The sequence below is a fragment of the Gigantopelta aegis genome, chromosome 10 (assembly GCF_016097555.1).
Source record: "Gigantopelta aegis isolate Gae_Host chromosome 10, Gae_host_genome, whole genome shotgun sequence".
NCBI classification, from domain to species: domain Eukaryota; kingdom Metazoa; phylum Mollusca; class Gastropoda; order Neomphalida; family Peltospiridae; genus Gigantopelta; species Gigantopelta aegis.
In genome coordinates, this window is record NC_054708.1 from 37,219,257 (window position 1) to 37,239,583 (window position 20,327).

Sequence of the window (20,327 nt, forward strand, 5' to 3'; positions counted from 1 at the left end):
ACCGATTACATGAATTACTCACAATGCACGGGATATTTGGTGGTATTTATCAATGTATTTATTATTAATGAATGTATACATTACTTTATGAATAACACATATCTAATTAATCAGCTAAAATAATTTGCACAAACATTAGGCCTACTAAACCTTTTTACAGCTAATTATTTGGGGGTCACATATATACACATTGTTCTGAAAACATTATGCAAGGGACGATAAAAAATGTCAATGGTATTCACAATTCTAACTTCCCCTACATAAAACATTGACAAAATATCCTGTCCCAGCTGCCTCTTTCTCTACAGCTGCCTAAAGAAAACAGTTCACCCTAAGGTTCAGGGAAGGAAAGCATCTAGGTTAGCTGTTGGCATTTTCCAGGGGTTTTTTTAACAGAGGGGGCCCCAAAACTTTGTTTTTGAAAATAGAATTTAAAGGTCCTATAGCATTTTTTTCTTGCTCTATATATCAGGTAAGAAAGCATTGGCATTTATAGATCGTCCCTACATGTAATTCAAGGTTTGCTGTTATAATATAGTTTACTAAATACTTTTCATTCAATTTTTTTTTTTCTTTTTTTTTTTTTTTTGGGGGGGGGGGGGAATCGTTCAATTTAACTGTTTGGACATCTTTTAATCGATGCACGGACATGGTTTTTGTAGGTTAGGTGAAAAGGGATTGCAGCAGGTACTAGCTGCTTATTAATTATGTACTGATAGATAGGTAATAGAATATGTTACGATTTGAGTTAAAAATACATTTATCGGGATGTGAGCCAGAGGACTATAAGGAGCAAGATCAAGCAGTAACACTACTTTTACACACACTGAATTAAAGTTTTGTCATAACAACTTACTTTTCAATTGGTTTTGTAGGTGATAGGTTCCTTTACACTGCTGTATAAAAATAATAGTCCTAGAAAATGGTGATTTTTATACTTTGTCTTGGAAATTTGAAAATATGTTGTCAGTTTCAAAACGGATGACTGCTGACATTTTCTGAACTTTTTTCTCCCGTTCCTAAAGAAAAGTTCTGAACATTTGATCTGGCCCCATGTCAGGATCTGATCACAGAGTTCCTTTAGTTGATCTACAGTACACATGCACAGGTTAAATGTATTGCCTTACCAACAAGTGCCTATGACAAAGTGAAATAACTTATGCAGACTGAGTCCTTATATGATGGAATGAAAAATTGTCAAAATTTTGAAACAGAAGTGAAATCGTATTAAAAAACAAAAATCAGAATAAATGGGTAACAGATTTGCAATGAATGTAAAAATGGACTAATTAATCTTACTTTCATAAATACCTTATGATCGTGTTGGTATATTTTTAGAAAATGTATTCGATACATTACCAATACCATGCAAAACAAGAATGCATTGAATTTTTTAAATAGGATTTTGACCAATAGAAGCATGGTAGACTCACATATATGCATTGTGGGTGAGATGAATCTTAAAAAAAAGAAGAAAAAAAAAAGTGTTTATTCATAAATACATCTCCTTACAAGGAGGCGGGATGTAGCCCAGTGTTAAAGCATTCACTCGATGTGCGGTCGGTCGAGGATTGATCCTCGTTGGTGGGCTCATCAGGCTATTTCTCATTCCAGCCATTGCACCACGACTGATATATCAAAGGCCGTGGTATGTATTACCATACCCTATCTGTGGGATGGTGCATATAAAAGATCCCTTGCTGCTAATCGAAAAGATTAGCCCATGAAGTGCCAACAGCAGGTTTCCACTCTCTATAATTGTGTGGTCCTTAACCATATGTCTGATGCCCTATAACCATAAATAAAATGTGTTGAGTGCGTTGTTAAATAAACCATTTCCTTCTTTCCTTACAATAACAATAAAATGGGTACATGACTTTTCTATTTTTAGAATGCTGTCAGATTATTTAAGTCATATACTTAGTAGGCTTCCAACCCTCTTGGAGAGTATTCCACAAAAAAGTAAAATGGCAACCGGTGAAAAATTGGGTATCAGGTCGTTTCGTAACCATACCGTTTCGTACCATACCAGTTCGTACCCAAAAGCATACCAGTTCGTACCCAAAAGCATACCAGTTCGTACCCAAAGGCATACCAGTTCGTAACCAGAGGAACATCGGCATACCAGTTCGTACCCACATTTGTACATGTTATTTAATGAAAAACAAAACAAAAAAATCCAAGCCAACTGCATTTTAATAATTAGCGATTAAAAATTGTCACGAAGAATCATGTCAAGCAAAATCAGCTTATTTGTTGATATATTTCAAACACATTACTTTCTACGTCCGTTCGGACTAAGCAAAAAGCAGATTGGACATGTTGCGACAGATACTAAATATGTGTTAACGCAAATGGATAAATTAAAACAAAAAGTTGTATTCTTCTATCAAAAATTTATTATATCGGACAATGTAGGCATTATTAGACCTAAAAAAAAGTCCACACTCCAAAAACATGGGTTATCAGATCTTATTGTATTTTTGTTATATGTGCGTGTGTGTGCGCACGTAAGTACGTGTACGCGTATGAATATTTTTGTTTTGAGCATATATACGTACGAAGAGAGGATCGGTCTTGCGAAATATTCCGATCAATATTTCGGAACGGTTATGCATAACAATAAACACCATCGCTGCATGTGGAATCAACACAAAATTACAAGACAAAAGAATTGCTCTTTGGCTACGAATAGGTATGCTTTTTGGTTACGAAAAGGTATGCTTTTTGGTTACGAAACGTCATGCTTCAGTGATGCACAGCACATAATTGCTCATTTAATGCTTATAAAAAATACTGAGTGATTATTACAACATATGTTTTGCTAAATGTTACAATATGTTTGTAATATAACATTATAATTGTGTATTTAAAAAAAAAAAAAAATGTTACGTGTAATGTATGACATTATTTAATTGGTTATGAACTGGTATGCTAGTGGTTACGAAACGGTATGGTATGAATGGGTTTGGGTACGAAACGTCTAGAAACCAAAAATTGCATGTATTTTAGCCGGAAAGATTTCCGCCCGCATCCCTCCATTTGGGGTATTGAATTAACGATATCAAGTGCTAGGGTCTGGATTCGAACTCCAGATCATCGGGACTGAAGCCGAGCACTGTATCCACTCGGCCACGCAGTGGATCAACAAGTGAGACTGCATTTTAATACTTTTAAATCTCATAGCGTGTATTTTGGCGGAATGAACTGAGTGTTTACGGAATTAAACGAACCTCTAGTCCCATAATGCCTCATTGTGTCTTCTATGCTATATTTCTACCAAAAGCACCAATAAAAGCACCGTATTGGAGGAACATTTACAAAGAATACCGTATATCTTCGCCTGTAAGTCGATCTCGGCTATAAGTCGAGTCCCTAATTTCAAGCCCTGAAAACGTATTTTTTTATTGACCCGTTTATAAGTCGACCCATGAAAAACTACTTATAAATATTGAAATATTTCTTATTTTCAGCACATGAGAACAATAATATTTGAACAAAAGAAAATTATTTTACAAACTTCGGTTTTCACGTTTTGTACATCGCAATATAATCAGACTATTCCAATCAAACTATCATTATTACATAGCATCAAAACGAAATATTCCCTTAGTAAGAGAGTGAAAGCTGTTTGACTGTTACTGTATAGATATTGTACAGATGGTTTTGTGCACAGACAACAACTTTATTTATAAACACTGACAACAGATCACTACGATAAAACTGAAAGTATCACGTTTTGCCGCCATGTTAATACATGTAAGGAGGATAACTCTGGAAAGTACACTGGTTTTTGTACCAAATGATGTGTGTCCCTATTGCTCTAGATAGTGAACTGCAGAGATCAGTCTATTTTAAGGGAAAGCTCAGTAATATTCATGAAGTTAATCACCGCCAAAACATTGTTTGAACAACCATTAATGCCAGTGACCAGATTTCAAAATAAACCCAGGCAACAGGTAGTTAGTATTGTTTACATTTTTACTATTAGTGATGACTGTTAATTTAACTAAGTGGACTGTTGTCTTGGCATGTGAGTGAGCGTACGCCTTTTCGCATAACCAAAACCGTTCTAATGCCAAAAAAAATAGTTTACTAAAAAATAAATGTGTCAAATTAACATATTTGAGTATAAATACATGGCATACTTCAACAATAAAATTTGTAAAATAATCCCCAAAACAGTAATATTTTTTGGTGAATTTTTTTTACCCTCTTATAAGTCGACCCCCCAAGTTATAAAATAATTTTTGGGTGAAAAAAATTCGACTTATAGGCGAAGATATACGGTAGTCAAAATGTCAAATTTTTCAAAGGCAAAACGTAGTGATACTGGATTACGAAATATAAATATTATATTACTTTTATAGAACAAAATGTTTTAAAAAGTATTGTATATAACTAACCCTAACCCTAACCCTAAACTTACACTAATTTTAACAAACATTGTTGGGGGGGGGGGGGGGTGCGAGCGGATATTATACCGATCGTAGTTGGTAACAAGTTTGTTCAGACTTTAGGTTTATCTTGATGAACTAATTATGCTAAAAGGTAATAAAAATTGGATATACTTTAAACATTTTGGCTTCTAAACTGTGTACTTTTAATGTGAGACAGGGAATGTAAACAGACGATAGGTAACATATTACTTTTTTTTTAAAGTTGGAAATCCCAAATAACGCGACTTAATAGAGACCGCGAGTCAACAGGGTGCATAAGTCCGATTCGGTCTACTGGCAGCTTGCTGAATTCATTGAACTGTTGCATTACCTTTGATGTCACATCACAAATATCATCTTCCATCGTAATCACATATGTGTACACTTCACTGAACTTAATGTATACATAAAATAACAATTATACTATTATTTACATAATGATTTAAGTTTACATTTCACAACATTATTCTAAGTGCGCCATGACACCTTGCGTTCCATGACACAGATAAAGCTATTGGTTAACTGCATACCGGAACTTAATGTTTCCACCAACGAAATTGGTCCTACATTTCAGTCTTTTTGTTTTCATGGAAACGTGTCAACAGGATTGTAACTTTAAGGCCAAGAAAGTTTTGAAGATTGTTTGTTGCTTAACCTGTGGCCAAAGAAGTTGAGATTCTGAGGTTTATAAAGAGCAATGTTTCCGTTAGCATAAACATATTCTATAATGTGTGGTAAGACGATCGTGAGTTGAACATGATTGTATGTAAGAAGTAGCTTGAGCCTTCATTCGATTTCATGGGCGTCAATCCGGCTTTAAAAGTGTGTGTGGTGGGGGGGGGGGGGGGGGCATGTTAGTGTTTGTGTGTGTGTTTGTGTGATAAAGGAATGTGAATGAAAATCATAAAGCCACTCATTAGTGGTTAAACTTTTAATTCAAGAAAACCAATCCAAATTGCAAATCAAAATGTTGATGTCTGCAGGTTAACAAAATAGTTGTTTATGTTTTAAAACCAACCTAAAACAGTACATAGTATGTCGCTTGGTGGCTGTTGGTGGTGGTGTTGTTGTTGCTTTTGCTAAACGAAAAAGGGGGGGGGACATTTATATAGATTGTCCCCCGGCGTTGAAAAGTGAGGGGGACGTGTACCCCACCGATCGACGCCCATGTTCGACTTACCTGATTATTGACGACAGTCATTTTTCGCACCCCTGTTTTGGTTTCCTACGCAATAAATAAAACATATCCAACAGTAATTTTTTTTATATGATATATTTGACAAAACAGTGTTCGAGATAAAAAAATTTGGCCAGTATCCCAGTTGGATACTAACATTTCAAAATCTGGTATCCCACCTGAGAATTTAGTATTGTATGGCATCCCGGTGGGATACTGGGTTCTTGAAGTCTGGTATCCAAAATTAAATTCTGGTATCCCCAGGATATTGGGATACCGTTTAATCTGGAACACTGCAAAAGGTATTCTTTATTTCTTTCATCTTTTAAAACTCAAACTTAACATTTTGTTCAGAATTATGAAAAATAAAAACATATTGACCTGAAAACAGCGTTAATTATCTGCATATATTACCGTCTACACAAATATGTTTGCGAATAAAATATACCACGAAAATCACGAACTCGATAGCATTGCAAATTTAATTACGTGCAAACTTATTTCCAATTTGGTATAATGTTCAGACTGACCATGGATGTGTATCATTTCGGTATGTATTATGATGCGGTATGTATTTTGGCGCGCTATCTTTAAATAGCAATTGTGCGTCATCAAAGAAAAGCTATGACGTCAAATGCAGAAGTGTTTGTAGACGGAAGTATTTTTATTATTGTTAAGAATAAAGCAATGTTTGCAGTTTGCCAGTTTGTGGTAAGTATAAACAAATAAAAATACCATGTAACTAAAAGTATTATTTTCCGTAAGGCACTTTTTAAACATACATAAACATCCCTGTATTTCCAAATTTTCACAATGAATTTTACTCGCCTCCTGCACGAAACATTGTCGTCTGCTACTAGTGAAATAAACACAAGGCAATTAGATCACCCCTACATCAATCTATTTCTGTGGACGTCCGAATGAGTCCCCTGTCCTTATTTTATATGCACTGAATACGATTATATTGGGTCAGGATTAAACGACGTTCAAATGCATATTATATCTTAAAATAATATCTATTTTACTTGAAATGTATAGTGGACATTGTTTTGAATAATAGTAATAATAACACACACACACACCCCCCCCCCCCCCCCCCCGAAAAAAAACCCCTCTTGAATGGCTGTAAAATTTACCCCCACCCTATCAATTTACAAATAGTGACTGTTTGCACTGGGCTATATGGTTTACATGTGACAATCAGGTTAAAATGTATTTTAATGGTGTTATTTTTGACATGTATTTTTAATATGAAATTTATGGCCCACCACACATCATTTCCAGTTGTTTCGAGTTACTTTTTTAAAATATTGGTCATTTAGAAGTTATTTGGATGTTCCGCTTCAAAATACACACCATATCAAAAAGGTTAGAATATTACAGTACGCACAAATAAGCTAAAACTAAAACTAAAAATCTCACTATATATTGAATTCAATGTTTATATTTTGAATGATATATATATATATATATATATATATATATATATATATATATATATATATATATATATATATATATATATGTAATGTAAGGTTATGTCTCTGTCAATAATAACAAGAAAAACATCGTTATTTTTACACTACTTGAGATTGTTGCTTATCCATACCAAAACCCATACCGCGAGGATATACTAGTATATGTTTAATGTTAGAAATATTTACATTATTTACCGTATAAAACTATAGACGTCCCAGACTGCGTTCACGACAACAAATCAGATGTTGGTTGAGTGAACCATTCATGAGAAAACAAACTGAACAGAGTTACAAGCATAACGTAGTTAGGGACGTTGCTGATGTATAGTCTTATCTCTACATGCCCAACCCATGTCAGAATCAAGCAGTCAGATCAAGCTGTTAAATTTATACCGAGTTTCGTATGCACTTTGTCTTTACCGCAAAATTGTCTGCAAGGTCACATGGTCCTGTAAACCTGCATGGTCACGTGGATTTGATTGTAGTGACACACAGTTGGTGTAAGTCTGTTGTTGCGTAATCTCAGTTTTGTTTGTTTTCTCTGTAGCCTTGAATGGAAGTTTGTGGGTACCATCAATAATTAAAAGTTATTTCTTCTGATATTTGCGTTTTTCACTTTTCTGTATCGCATGTACGTATGCCATCGATAACATGTGTTATCAGACATACATACAACATTGACGTCTTGCTAACAGCATGGTGAACATGTCCAAGCAGTGTTCGAAATAAGCACTTGTCTGTTTCTCCTGACAAATGAAAATCTTCTCGACAAGCAAAATGTACCTCAGTGTTTGTCCAGGGGACAAGTGAAAATGTTGAATGCAGTTTCCTTTTGAGCAATCGAAACTAATGTCATGGCACTTGAATAAACTAACAATTTATTTGGACATGTGAAAGTATTGGTGGACAAGTAGATTTGTAGATATATTTGTCCGGTGGACTAGTGAAAATTTCTGCTTATTTCTATCACTGCCAAAATTTATGGGTGTGTGAAATAGTCATTGAAAAGAGATTGGCAAATGAAATGCGAGTAATTTTGATTTTATTATCAAAGGACACCGTCACGAAAATAATTCCTCACGAAAATGTAAATGAAAGCCCGATCGTGAATTATTTTAGCCGCAAAAATTAAAATATAATCATTAAATTCAATAGTAAGATTTTTAGTTTTAGAGTTGGTGTATTTGTGTATACTGTAATATTCTAGATAACCTTTTTGTTGCGGTATATATTTTGAAGCACAACATCCAGATAACTTCTGAATGACCAATATTGAAAAAAACCCACACCTGGAAACGAAAAATATAACACCATTAAAATAAATTTTAACCCTATCATCACATGTAAACAATAAGATTTTTTTGTTGTTGATTATTATTACTATTATTCAAAACAATGTCCACTACACATTTCATGTTGAATAAATATTATTTTAAAAAGTAATATGCACTTGAACATTGTTTAATCCTGACCCAATATAATCATATGCAGTGCATGTAAAATAAGGACAGGGGACTCATTTGAACCTCCATAGAAATAGATTGACTTTAGGGTGATCTAATTGTCTTGTGTTTATTTCACTAGTAGCAGACGACAATGTCTTGTGCAGCAGGTGAGTAAAATTCATTGTGAAAATGGAGATACAGGGATGTTTATGTATGTTACAAAAGTGCCTTATGGAAAATAGTACTTTTAGTTACATAGTATTTTTAATTGTTTATAAATACTTACAGCAAACTGGCAAATTGTAAACATTACTTTATTTTTATCAATAAAATATACTTCCGTCAACAAAAACTTCTGTATTTGACGTCATAGCTTTTCTTTGGATAACACACAATTGCTATTTAAAGATGGCGCACCAAAATACATACTGTGCCATAATATATACTGAGATGATACATAAATTCCATTGCAAAATTGCTATTGAAATTGTTTTGTTTGAACATTATTAATGTACCTGAATGTGTTTGAAGAACATCTTGTGATTAAAAAATAGTACCTTTTACAAAATATGGATTTCAAGTGAAATTACAGTAAGATATGTTATATTTATTGTGTACGAAGCCAAAACAAGGGTGTGAAGAGTGACTGTCATCAACCTTGATATATTCTAAAACTGTTTTGCAATTACTTAATGTATTATAATTAGTAGCTGAATAAACTGTGCAATTATTAGCATTTATAATAAATAAATTATATATTCAATAATTTGATGTAAGATTCTATAATGTACATGTATGTAAATTATTGTTAGAATTAAATGCTGGTTTTTGTTTTTGTAATCAGACCTCATATCTGACTTAAATTTTGATGTTTCTTCTTTAATTTTTCAGAACGAAGCCAGAAACTGGTTGCTAGTCATCTACACAATTGATATTTTGAGAGTAAACATTTAAGATACAGAAAAATGGCTGAAGCAAGTAAAGATAAAATTGTTGCTGGAGAGAATATTTTAAATATGCCAGAGTTTCAACCACAGAATGTAAATGTACATCAATTTTATCCTGAACTTGCTCACAACTTTGACCAGAATTCAACCAAGTTTCTCAAAAATGGTAAAGAATCAAAAGTAACTGATCCCTGTGAGGATGTTGAACAAGAAGAACTTGATGCAGAGTATGGGACGTCTGGACCATTAGTAACAGTGGAAATAAATGATAACAATTCTGCTGATAATGATCCTCAAGTAAGTTTGTGTATTTTGTTAATTTTAAGAAAGTTATAATTAGTTCTGGTATTTTGTGGGGTACATATGCAGGGCTCAGGATAGGAAGTACAATATGGCCTACCGTTATTTTCTTAAGATAGCAGGTTTAAAGAGATATGTCCTGCTTTATAAACAATATGGCCTACTGCTATTTTCTTAAGATAGCAGGTTTAAAGAGATATGTCCTGCTTTATAAACAATATGGCCTACTGCTATTTTCTTAAGATAGCAGGTTTAAAGAGATATGTCCTGCTTAAAAAAAATATGGCCTACTGGAAAAAAAGATAGCACATGGTGAGGTGATCGTTAGGTATAATGTGGGGGAAATTATTACCTCAGAGATGGATTTTAGGCCTTATGAAATTAATATATAACAGAATTACCAGCTAAATAGCAGATGAGATCATTGTACAAACATCTTTCTCTGTGATTTTTTGGTGATTTTATTACATGAATTTCTATTTCACCTACTAAATCTTAAAAAATGACAGCTTTTTTTAAGTCGGTGGTGAAAACTGACAAATATGACAAACTTGACATTTATTTATGTCATTATGCAGCAATGTCCAGCTTAGATCATGGCTTAGTAAATGTTACATGGTAGCCAAAAATTAAAATTAAGTCATATAATTCCAATCTGTAATAATAACAAAATTCATTTATTTTCAGTACAAGGTGACTGGTCTTTCATGAGGCCCAGTGTCTAAACTACATACATATTATACATATACATACATACTTTATTAGAATCTGCATCAACATATTACAATGAATGAGAAACACAGGTTATAACAGATAGAACAATAGCATATATGAATATTTAAAGAAATTAAATTTGTTTAAGAAATTTATCAGTGATATAACTCAATATATCATAATTATTTTTAAAAACAAAGAAACAAGCAAACAATACTATCAACAACAAAGATATCCTAATTGAATGTTTATGTGTTAGCTTAAGTATTGTACATTCATGTATTACATTTAAATAGTGCTTAATATTGCTGGCTTTGAATTGAAGTGAGGGACTGAGAATATTTTATCTTTGAATGTAGTGTGTTCCGCAGTTTAGCACCCCTACCATGACAAACTATGGCAATAAAATTCTGTTCTTGGTTTTAATTCATAAAGATGACTACTGATATGTTGAGTTGATCTGAGATTTAAGGAGTGAATTTCTGAAGTTGTTTAAAACATTATTTCTAGATACACATGTATGATGGAGTTAGTTTGTTGAGGGCTTTGTATAGACACACTGGCAGGTTTTAAAGTCCGTTGTCACTTTGATTTTAAGCCATGTAAGATAATTTATCCAAGTTCCCCAAATTGTGGAGCAATAGTCTATGTGAGGTAAGATGTAAGAACTATAGAATTTTAATCTAGTTGGTTTTTACTTGCTGTCGGGCATGGTGAATTACTAGCCCTACCATGAAAAACACTTGCCACAGGCGTCAAGCTACCGTATTCTAGAAGCCCTAGATACACACAATGAAAAATGAAAAGAAATGTATTTTATTTTTATTGTATCAACAATTTCCGGATAAAGCCAACTATTAGTATATTATACAGCCTTCAAAATAAGCACTTACTGGGCGTCTTAGCTCAGAACAGGGGACAAAATAAAACAGGTGGCTGGTCACTCATCAGGGTCCAACAAACTCGGACAATAGCTGTATTTTTTCACTGCTTTGTCATTCTTTGTTATACCACGATCATAACGGACCAAAACCTTGTCGGCTCTGTACATGATGTTCCTATACAGCACGATTCTGCACAGAACGGTTTATAGTATACGCTGCAGTGAACGGTTACCAGTCATTACCAGTTGACGTTTGTCTATACGTGTACTGAGATATGAGGGTGGAAGTCAGTAACAATAAAGAAAATATATGTATATTGTGGATAATAATCAATAAAATGTATATGTGCATATGTATCGTCAACGTCCCTAACTGTGTTATGCTTCAAATTCTGTTCACTTTGTTTTCTCATGCACGGTTCACGCAGTCAACATCCGATTTGTTGTTATCAGCATGTCGTTCATTTATGAGGTTTTTCTTCACAGTTCAGGAACATTTTTATAAACAATAAAGTTGAGAAAAGTAAGTATCTAAATACAAAACTTTACAAACCCCTAAAACCATTAATTTTACGAAGTCGTTTTTGTTTATTCTTTAAAATTACAGATATCGGATCCACATGACTCGTAGAAATTGACTTAAAATGGAAAAAGACGAATTAACTTTCAGTGTGTGTCACATGACCTCACACGTGCCAAATCAACAAGGCCAAAGAATTTAATTTTTATGATTTTTAGGACCCATGTTGTTAGAATTTGTTTTCAATTATTATATTCGATCTGACAATGAAAATCTGCTTGGACAAGCAAAATGGACCTTGTTGGTTATCCAGTGGACAAATAAAAATGTTGAACACAGTTTCATTTTGAGCAATCAAGAACATTGTCCTTACACTTGAATATTTGGACAAGTGTAAATGTAGGTGGACAAGTAGATTTCTAGAGGTATTTGTCGGTGGACTAGTAAAACATTCTGCTTATTTCTATCACTGTTATAGTACTAGTATTTGGTGCCAAATTTGTCACATGATCAGAACAATCTTTTTATTCTGATATTTTGATGATTATTTTACTTACCACCAATTTTTTTATTCTGCAATTCCCAATAAATGATTAGAAACTACATATTATTAGGGATATTACCACTTATACAACAATGGATGAGGTAGTGTTAATCATTACAATTGTCTTTTGTTGGTGTTAAATAATATGTACACCGTCTTTAATCAAACTACATTTATCAGCTAGTGATGTCCATGTTATCCATTCATTCAAGAAAGATAGAAATAAAAGAACAGAATGTTATCCCATATCAAAACAAATGCCTGTGATTGACTGGTTGCAAGAGACTGACATTATCTCGATATATCTATATTTTTGTCTGCTTCAAATACATAAAAGTTGAGTCGGCTTATACATGATACCAGTCTTTTTGTACCAGATATTGTGGAGCAAACTAATACGGTATAACAATTCATGACATATGCTAGGTGTTTTGCTTTCCCCTCTAGTGAGGCGGGACATAGCCCAGTGGTAAGGCGCTCGATTGATGCACGGTCGGTCTGGGATCAATCCCCGTTGGTGGGCCCATTGGGCTATTTCTTGCTCCAGCCAGCACACCACAACTGATATATCAAAGGCTGTTGTAAGTGTTGGATGGTGCATATAAAAGATCCCTTGCTGCTAATTGAAAGAGTAGCCCATGAAGTGTTGACAGCGGGTTTCCTCTCTCAATATCTGTGTGATCTTTAACCATTTGTCCGACACCATATAACCATAAATAAAATGTGTTGAGTGTTAAATAAAACATTTCCTTCCTTCCCTTTTAGTGTAACTGTGATCTGGTCACATTGCCTAAAATGCATATTTTCTAGTGTAACTGTGATCTGGTCACATTGCCTAAAATGCATATTTTCTAGTGTAACTGTGATCTGGTCACATTGCCTAAAATGCATATTTTCTAGTGTAACTGTGATCTGGTCACATTGCCTAAAATGCATATTTTCTTTCTTTTTTTACTTTTATATTTCATAATTTGTTCTTATTGTAGTGATAATGAATATATTTATTTTAACAATAAACATATTCCAATCAATTTGGATTGTATAATATGTATTGTGCAATTATGAGAATCAGCTTAATGTTATCTTTGTATTTCAGCTATTTAGAGTAATATGGGGTAAAAAGGTAAAACAAATATAATAATAATATATATTAGCTATATAGATTATTAGATACTATTTCTTTATATACAAGTTCTTAATTATGTCAGAATGAACTTTAAGTAGTGGCAAGGTGCAGACAAAAATAATCACCCAACCGTCCTCTAGCAGGGGTACACTTTCTTGACACAAATAAATATATATATATACCATAATATATTTATCAAATCACACGATCAACCTGTGGCATAGCTAGTTACCAGTTCTTGTACAATGTATTTTGGAAACCCAACCACCCTTTCTGTTCTTACAGTGGTGGATGCAGCAAACATTTCCTCACCCAAATAAATGTCTATAACCAGCTGTTTATATGCCAAATGTGACAATTTAGTAGGGTTCCCTATTAAAATTTGTTCTTTGAGATACATGTATATTTTAGTTAAGCAATGAAAACATTCCAATACACAAATTATTATTATTCCCTAACCATTTTTTAAACAAAATAATATCTTTCACCCTATTTAATTTAACTTCCCCTGCCCCTATTTAATTTAGAACCACCCCTTTCCAAAAACATTCACAGGCATTGAATAAGTTGAGATTTGTTCGCTAACCAATCATATCTAAACTGCTCCCTAAAGTCTAACAGTATCCTTTTTATTGATTTCTTCCTTGCTTATTTGGCAAGCATTTAGCCTACATACTCAAACCCCTGGATGTTACTCCCTATTAAAGTCTAGCGGTACCCGTATTTTGGTTCTGGTTTTTGCTCATTTGGTAATTGAGCAAGTCTCTCGCTAAATAATATGGAGGAAAAACAAATCATATAACAAGTCTATACAAAAGTATACATTAAAAAATATCCCTAATTCAACAATTGGTCTGAAGCTTCATAACAACATGCCATCACGTTACCATTCATTTAAGTTAATTGTGATACTCCTATTTAGTAGTAAACTTTAAAAACCAATAATTAAATAATTACTAAGTTGCTAATATTTGGACATTTTACATGTCTACTAATAATAAGGTTCAAGCTATTTGGAAGCAAGCACAAGTTCAAATAATAACTATAAACCAATACTTATTTTCAATAGCCAAATTCGAAGGGGCATGTGTTTTTATCACCCCAATACCCACTGCAGCTGCAGTCACGCCCACTTATCTTGATGAATGCAATCCCAATTTTAAACCGATGACAACCAAGCGAAGCCTCAAAATTATACATTTTCTAGTTGAGACAAATATTTCCCACTATAAAATGAAACAAATAAAAATTATGTTTGGGTAATATAAGTGGAAACAATAATTTTATATGTTGTGAAATTACCTCACAATCTAGTTCAAAATGGCTGATGATGGCAATGATTACCGTTTTTGTGGTTACAGGTGTATATGTTTGTTGAATTTTTTATTTATTTCCCCTGTGCAATAAAATGTCTCGGTTCATGATTCATTACATGCTAATAACGTAAGTAATTACCTAATTTTTGTCACACCATTAAACAAAGAATAATATATTAATACATTTCATAACAGATTCAGTTGGTTTAAAAAAAAATGCATCACAACACCCTGTAGTCTTAATAATATGTATTCCTTTTATTACTGTCCAGATAACAGCACCCTTATATACAAGACATTAATTCATTTCACAGGTGAAAGCAATTCAAAGAACTGACTAATTAATTGACTAAGTAAACAATCATTTTATCAATTTAGTATGTAGGTTTTTGAACTATAGTATATATACTGCTTCTTCGAAAACAAAACATGATACATCAATAGACAGATATTTTATTTTGTTTTGTTAACAGTTTGCCAATGGTGGTTTAATTATGCCCATTTTGTATAGCAAATAATGTGAACTTAAACCTAAACATGTCTGTTTTATCATTCTGCAAAAATAACACCAGTTTGCTCAACATTCAGTTGGAAGACTCAGACCTGAAGTGACACGTTACTTAACTCAAAATTAAGAGGGCAGCTTAAATGGGTTATGAGGCAAAATGGCTATGCCTATTATATGTAATAACCATCACATTTCCCCAGTTTATTAAATATCAATAAATATGTATACCATGCAGTCCAAAAGCTTTGAACTGAGTATCATATTAATTACACTGATTTCCATATGACGTGGTCGACATAATTATATGAGAGAAGGCTTGCCAGTATGTTTGACCAAAGGCTTCTTGAGCCCGTTAAGGCATAATAAAAGGGTTTACTAAAGCAAAAATGTTGGACTTTGTTCAACCGGTCAAGGTTGAAGCCAAAAAGACTGCTCTTTGTATATCAATTAAAACTGTGTACTCTAAGGGCAGGGCCCTTTTCTGCACCTGGTCACTGCTAAGTTAGTTTCTGCTTTTTCTTTCTTTTTTCTTTTTTTATTGCTAGTGCATTTAACTATAGTATTAGATATATAGTGTCACAATTTTAATGCTATATTTGGTTAACTGATGGCTATAGAAAACTGTTGGAACAGCCAAGATAAAACAATTGCACAATCATGCAGTTTTGCTTTTAAGATGGCAGTACATGCACATTATAATGTAAAGCTGTATCCTAACTGGACATGAGCAATTATTTTAGAAATCATTGATTTCAGTTGCTGCATTCTAAAGCTGTATCCTAACTGGATGCTTGCGACACAAGCGTCGCAATAATATTTATATTCTAACCAGACACGACCATAACAACAGTATTTATTTTAAAATTGTTATCGACAGTTGAAACCGCAAAGTAAAACTTGTTTGATTGGTTAATATATGTTTGTCACTAGTGTCGCGTGAGAAAAATAGAAACAATTCCTATCGGTATTATGTCGTGCACGCTCGACTAAATTAATCTGTTACGTCGTATGCATGCAGTTAGGATGCAGCAATTGAAATAAATGGTTTCTAAAAAATGTGCGCGCATTGCTCGCATCTGTTTAAGATACAGCATACTACTACAAATAACACAGAGTTTATCATACAAACTCTTATGATAAAATTGGTGCATTAATATGAGACATCTAAATCTCTCTGCAACATACATCTGTAAATCTTGGAAACTTGTATAGTTAACCCAACAATTAAAGATTACCAATCAATTAATGAGTGGTGTCAAATCTGCAAGTCTAAATTACACTATGTATTCTTTAGCAAAATGGTCATTTGAACTTGCCATAATGGTCATTATATATATACATGTATTAGCATGTCCCAGTCTCAATACAAAGTCATTCATTCATTTATTTCAACTTATTTTCATTCTTATAGCCAATTAAGGTTCAAGCACACTGTCCTGGGCACACACCTCAGCTATTTGGGCTGTCTGCATGCCCAGGACAGTGCGTTAGTTAGTGGTTAGTGAGAGAGAAGAGGGTCTTATACCTACCCATCAAGTCGTTAAAACTCACTCTGGGTAGGAGCCAACATCCAGTCATAATTCAAAGTTATTTAATAATTCATTTCAACTTATTTTCATTCAGGCACTATGTCCTAGACACACACCTCAGCTATCTTGGCTGTTTATCTATGACAGTGCATTAGTTGTTAGTGGTTAGTTAGAGACAAGAGGGTGCAGTGGTCTTACACCTACCCATTGAGTCATCAAAACTCGCTCTGGGTGCATGGGAGCCAGTACCGGGCTGCGAACCCAGTGCCTAAAAACCTTAAGTCTGATGACTTGACCACAATACCACCGTTTACTTAAGGTTTACTTAAGTTGAAACAAAACAGGCACATAATAAATATTATATAACTATGGGAGACCCAACAACCACTTTCGATGATCCATTCCAAATCATGAGCCAAGTTACTTCATGAAAACTTTGCATTGTTTTTATTTTTTGACTTATATACTACTGGACATTCAAAATTCAAAATACCCCCACTATCGAGCTGCTGGTACTCTTGCACTTGCTAATTGCGGGTGGTCCGTTCTCTCACCCATTCCAACCCCTTTCCTGTCCTGGACAAAGGAGTCAGCATAAGTCGACACTTGCACTCATGACAGCTTGCTCTGAATGTGTACGTTATAAGCCCTATATTCTGACTTGACCTGAGGTACACAACTCCTGTATATTATCATTAATCGTGTTTGCTTCTTAATTTGATATTGTTGGTAATTTAATTTGCAAGACAACTTGTTATTGCTTGAACTTATATCTGACTGTATTGCAAGGTGTGTGATTGCTGCTAGTCAGACAAGCAGTTGCAAAAGTAAGCCACAATGTGTTCATCCATTACACATTTTATGTCTCGTCAACTGACTTAGTAGACAACAGAATGCAGCAGAAAATAATTAAAGATAAATTACTTTTTCAAAAAGTGAATAACAGAGCGACTTTCAACAAAACATGTTAAGTTTATGCTTTGAATAACATTTATGTATAGATAGATTAGATAGATAGATAGATAGATAGATAGATAGATGTTTAATTTCTAATAGTAGCTAGTCCATAATTGGTATCACCTGGGCGGTTAAAATCTCATGTTTTTTAACAGCCCTAATTCTATAGTTAATAATGATAGACTTTTCTAAGGAGTAATGATAATTATGATAGACTTTTCTACTGTCCATGGGCCAATCTCTGAAGTTAAACAAATTGGTATCACCTGAGTGGGCAAATTCTTATGGTGTTTTTTTAATAGCCCTATGCCTGTAGTTAAGTATGATAGACTTTTGTGAGGAGTAGCTTTTTAGTGGACATATCACCAATAAACATAGTGAGATGAGGACAAATTCTTGTACAATATGTTGAAGTGGGGAAAACAAAATGTATCATAACTTTGCAACCAATGAACATAGCCATACAAATTACCACACAAAATGTTTATATTAAATACCTCTACAAACTGAATTAAGATATGTACAAATCGGTTTAATAATTAGGTCACCAGGGGTCAGTAGATCATGAAATTTTGGTGATTTAAAAAATCTGACACCTTGGTGATGTCCACCAAAAAGCTACTCCTCACAAAGTCCATCATATTTAACTACAGGCATAGGGCTATTAAAAAAACACCATGAGAATTTCCCTGTCCAAGTGATACCAATTTGTTTAATTTCAGAGTCTGGCATTTCAATACTGATAATGTAATATTGGCAAACATTATGGAAACAACATAGCCAGGCACCCTCCCTGCAAGCCACTATGACACAGTTTAATATAGTCATTAAGTGCATTAAGTGTGGTTTCCATTTGAAAACGACAGGAATGATTTTTACTGGCCTTTGTATTATTATTCCCTTTTTACGTGTCATATGGGCTAAAAATAGCCTACTCGGCATTATTAAAAAAACAACGTCATTCCATACATTTATTAAAAATAGCCTTTACTAGAGGGAAAGTATTCCTCTAACCCTGGTTTCAACTCTGTTACCCTAACATATATAGAATATATTCACATGAAACATTTTGTTTTCAAAATCTTGATTAGCGATATTTCTAGTTAATTAAAAATTGAATAGCAACTATGGTTTGTGTAGCGATCTCTGTAACTTGCATAGCGAATCGTGACGTGATAGTGAACAAAATGTTTCCTGATTCATATATATATATATATATTACCGGTATGTGTTTAAAGCATGTCGACAGCGCCTTGTTTTAATGTATGAATAATCAACCGCGACTCAATAACACAGGCCACAATACATTCACCTGTAGTATCTGCATAGTGGCAATTTTTGACAATTAATTTTTTTTAAATAAATCATTATTTTATTGACACTCATTATATATTGTTGTTATTATTATTTTGTATTAATATGTATGTTTGCATATTGTAAGCAGAAGATAGCACATTTTGTTTTCATTTCAATTACTGTAGCCTGACTTTGATGCAGAAGAAGAAGAAGAAGCTGGTGTGTTTCCAACTGCTGTTGATGAAGAGACCCTTGATGCTGCAAAAGCAAGGCAGAAGAGTATTTTCACAACAGAAAATTGGCAGAGTCCAGTCAACCAAATTAATCCAGGCATGCAAGAAATTATTGATGAGACCATGCAACAACAGTAAGTTGAGCCATAATAAATTAAAAAAAAAAATCAAACTTGTTATTCTGTTTTAAAGACATTAATAATTGCCCCCAACCATGCCTAAAAAAGACAACTAAAATTATTATTTGCTTGGGGGGTCGGCATAAAACCCTACTTACATGTATATACCGGGTATATATATATATATATATATATATATATATAATGTTGGTGGATTTTTGAAATTTTGTGTTGATTTATATCAATTCAAGCATGGCCAATTCAGTCAAATCATTTTAAAAATTCGAGATGGCCACCATATTGCTCAACATTCCAAAATGGTGACATTTTCTGAGATGGGTGAGATAGGTTCACCAAATCCATTTCAAATCTGCTGAATATGTTTATGTAACATATTTATTGCCACAGTATTATAGCAGGTAACTTGAAGGAAGGGAATGTTTTATTTAAAGACGCACTGAACACATTTTATTTAGAGATAACTTGAAACACATAATGAAGGTGAAAATGTAATGGTCACTTCAACAGCAGACAGACAATAACAATATGGGCTACACATGGTGATATGTTACCTAAAACTGTGATCGTGATTCAAAGGGTGTCTCAACACAATGGGATTTGAAAGGCATTTCAAATTCCATGAATCGGTCTCAGATGGTTGATGTTAGGTCACTAGTTAGATGATACAAATGTAAATGTAACTTGTCACATCATCATTTTGTTGCTTCATCATTTGACCTACTTCTTATTTCTTGCTGCTTACAATTATTTATAAGATTAATTTATTTATTTTAAT

General features: G+C 33.5%; 2 protein-coding genes across 5 annotated transcripts in view; one reads left to right on the top strand and one right to left on the bottom strand.

Annotated features, from left to right (window-relative positions):
• Nucleotides 1–4,925, bottom strand: part of LOC121382718 — a 67,112-nt gene extending 62,187 nt beyond the window's left edge. For all 3 annotated transcript variants that reach the window (XR_005959209.1, XR_005959210.1, XM_041512267.1), the window contains exon 1: nucleotides 4,771–4,925. Coding sequence is in view for 1 of the 3 variants with exons in the window: in XM_041512267.1 (XP_041368201.1) it covers nucleotides 4,771–4,803 (33 nt within the window). In the remaining 2 variants the exon portion in view is untranslated. The remainder of the gene's footprint in view (nucleotides 1–4,770) is intronic.
• A 102-nt stretch (nucleotides 4,926–5,027) lies between these two features.
• The window catches only part of LOC121382719 (tetratricopeptide repeat protein 16-like), a 39,930-nt gene continuing 24,630 nt past the window's right edge, over nucleotides 5,028–20,327 (top strand). Inside the window, exons 1-3 of one of the 2 annotated variants that reach the window (XM_041512269.1) lie at nucleotides 5,028–5,122; nucleotides 9,431–9,783; nucleotides 19,365–19,546. In XM_041512269.1, coding sequence (XP_041368203.1) covers nucleotides 9,505–9,783; nucleotides 19,365–19,546 — 461 coding nt within the window. In that variant the 5' untranslated portion in view covers nucleotides 5,028–5,122; nucleotides 9,431–9,504. Of the gene's footprint in view, nucleotides 5,174–9,430; nucleotides 9,784–19,364; nucleotides 19,547–20,327 lie in introns of both variants that reach the window. The other variant, XM_041512268.1, reaches the window with a different exon arrangement.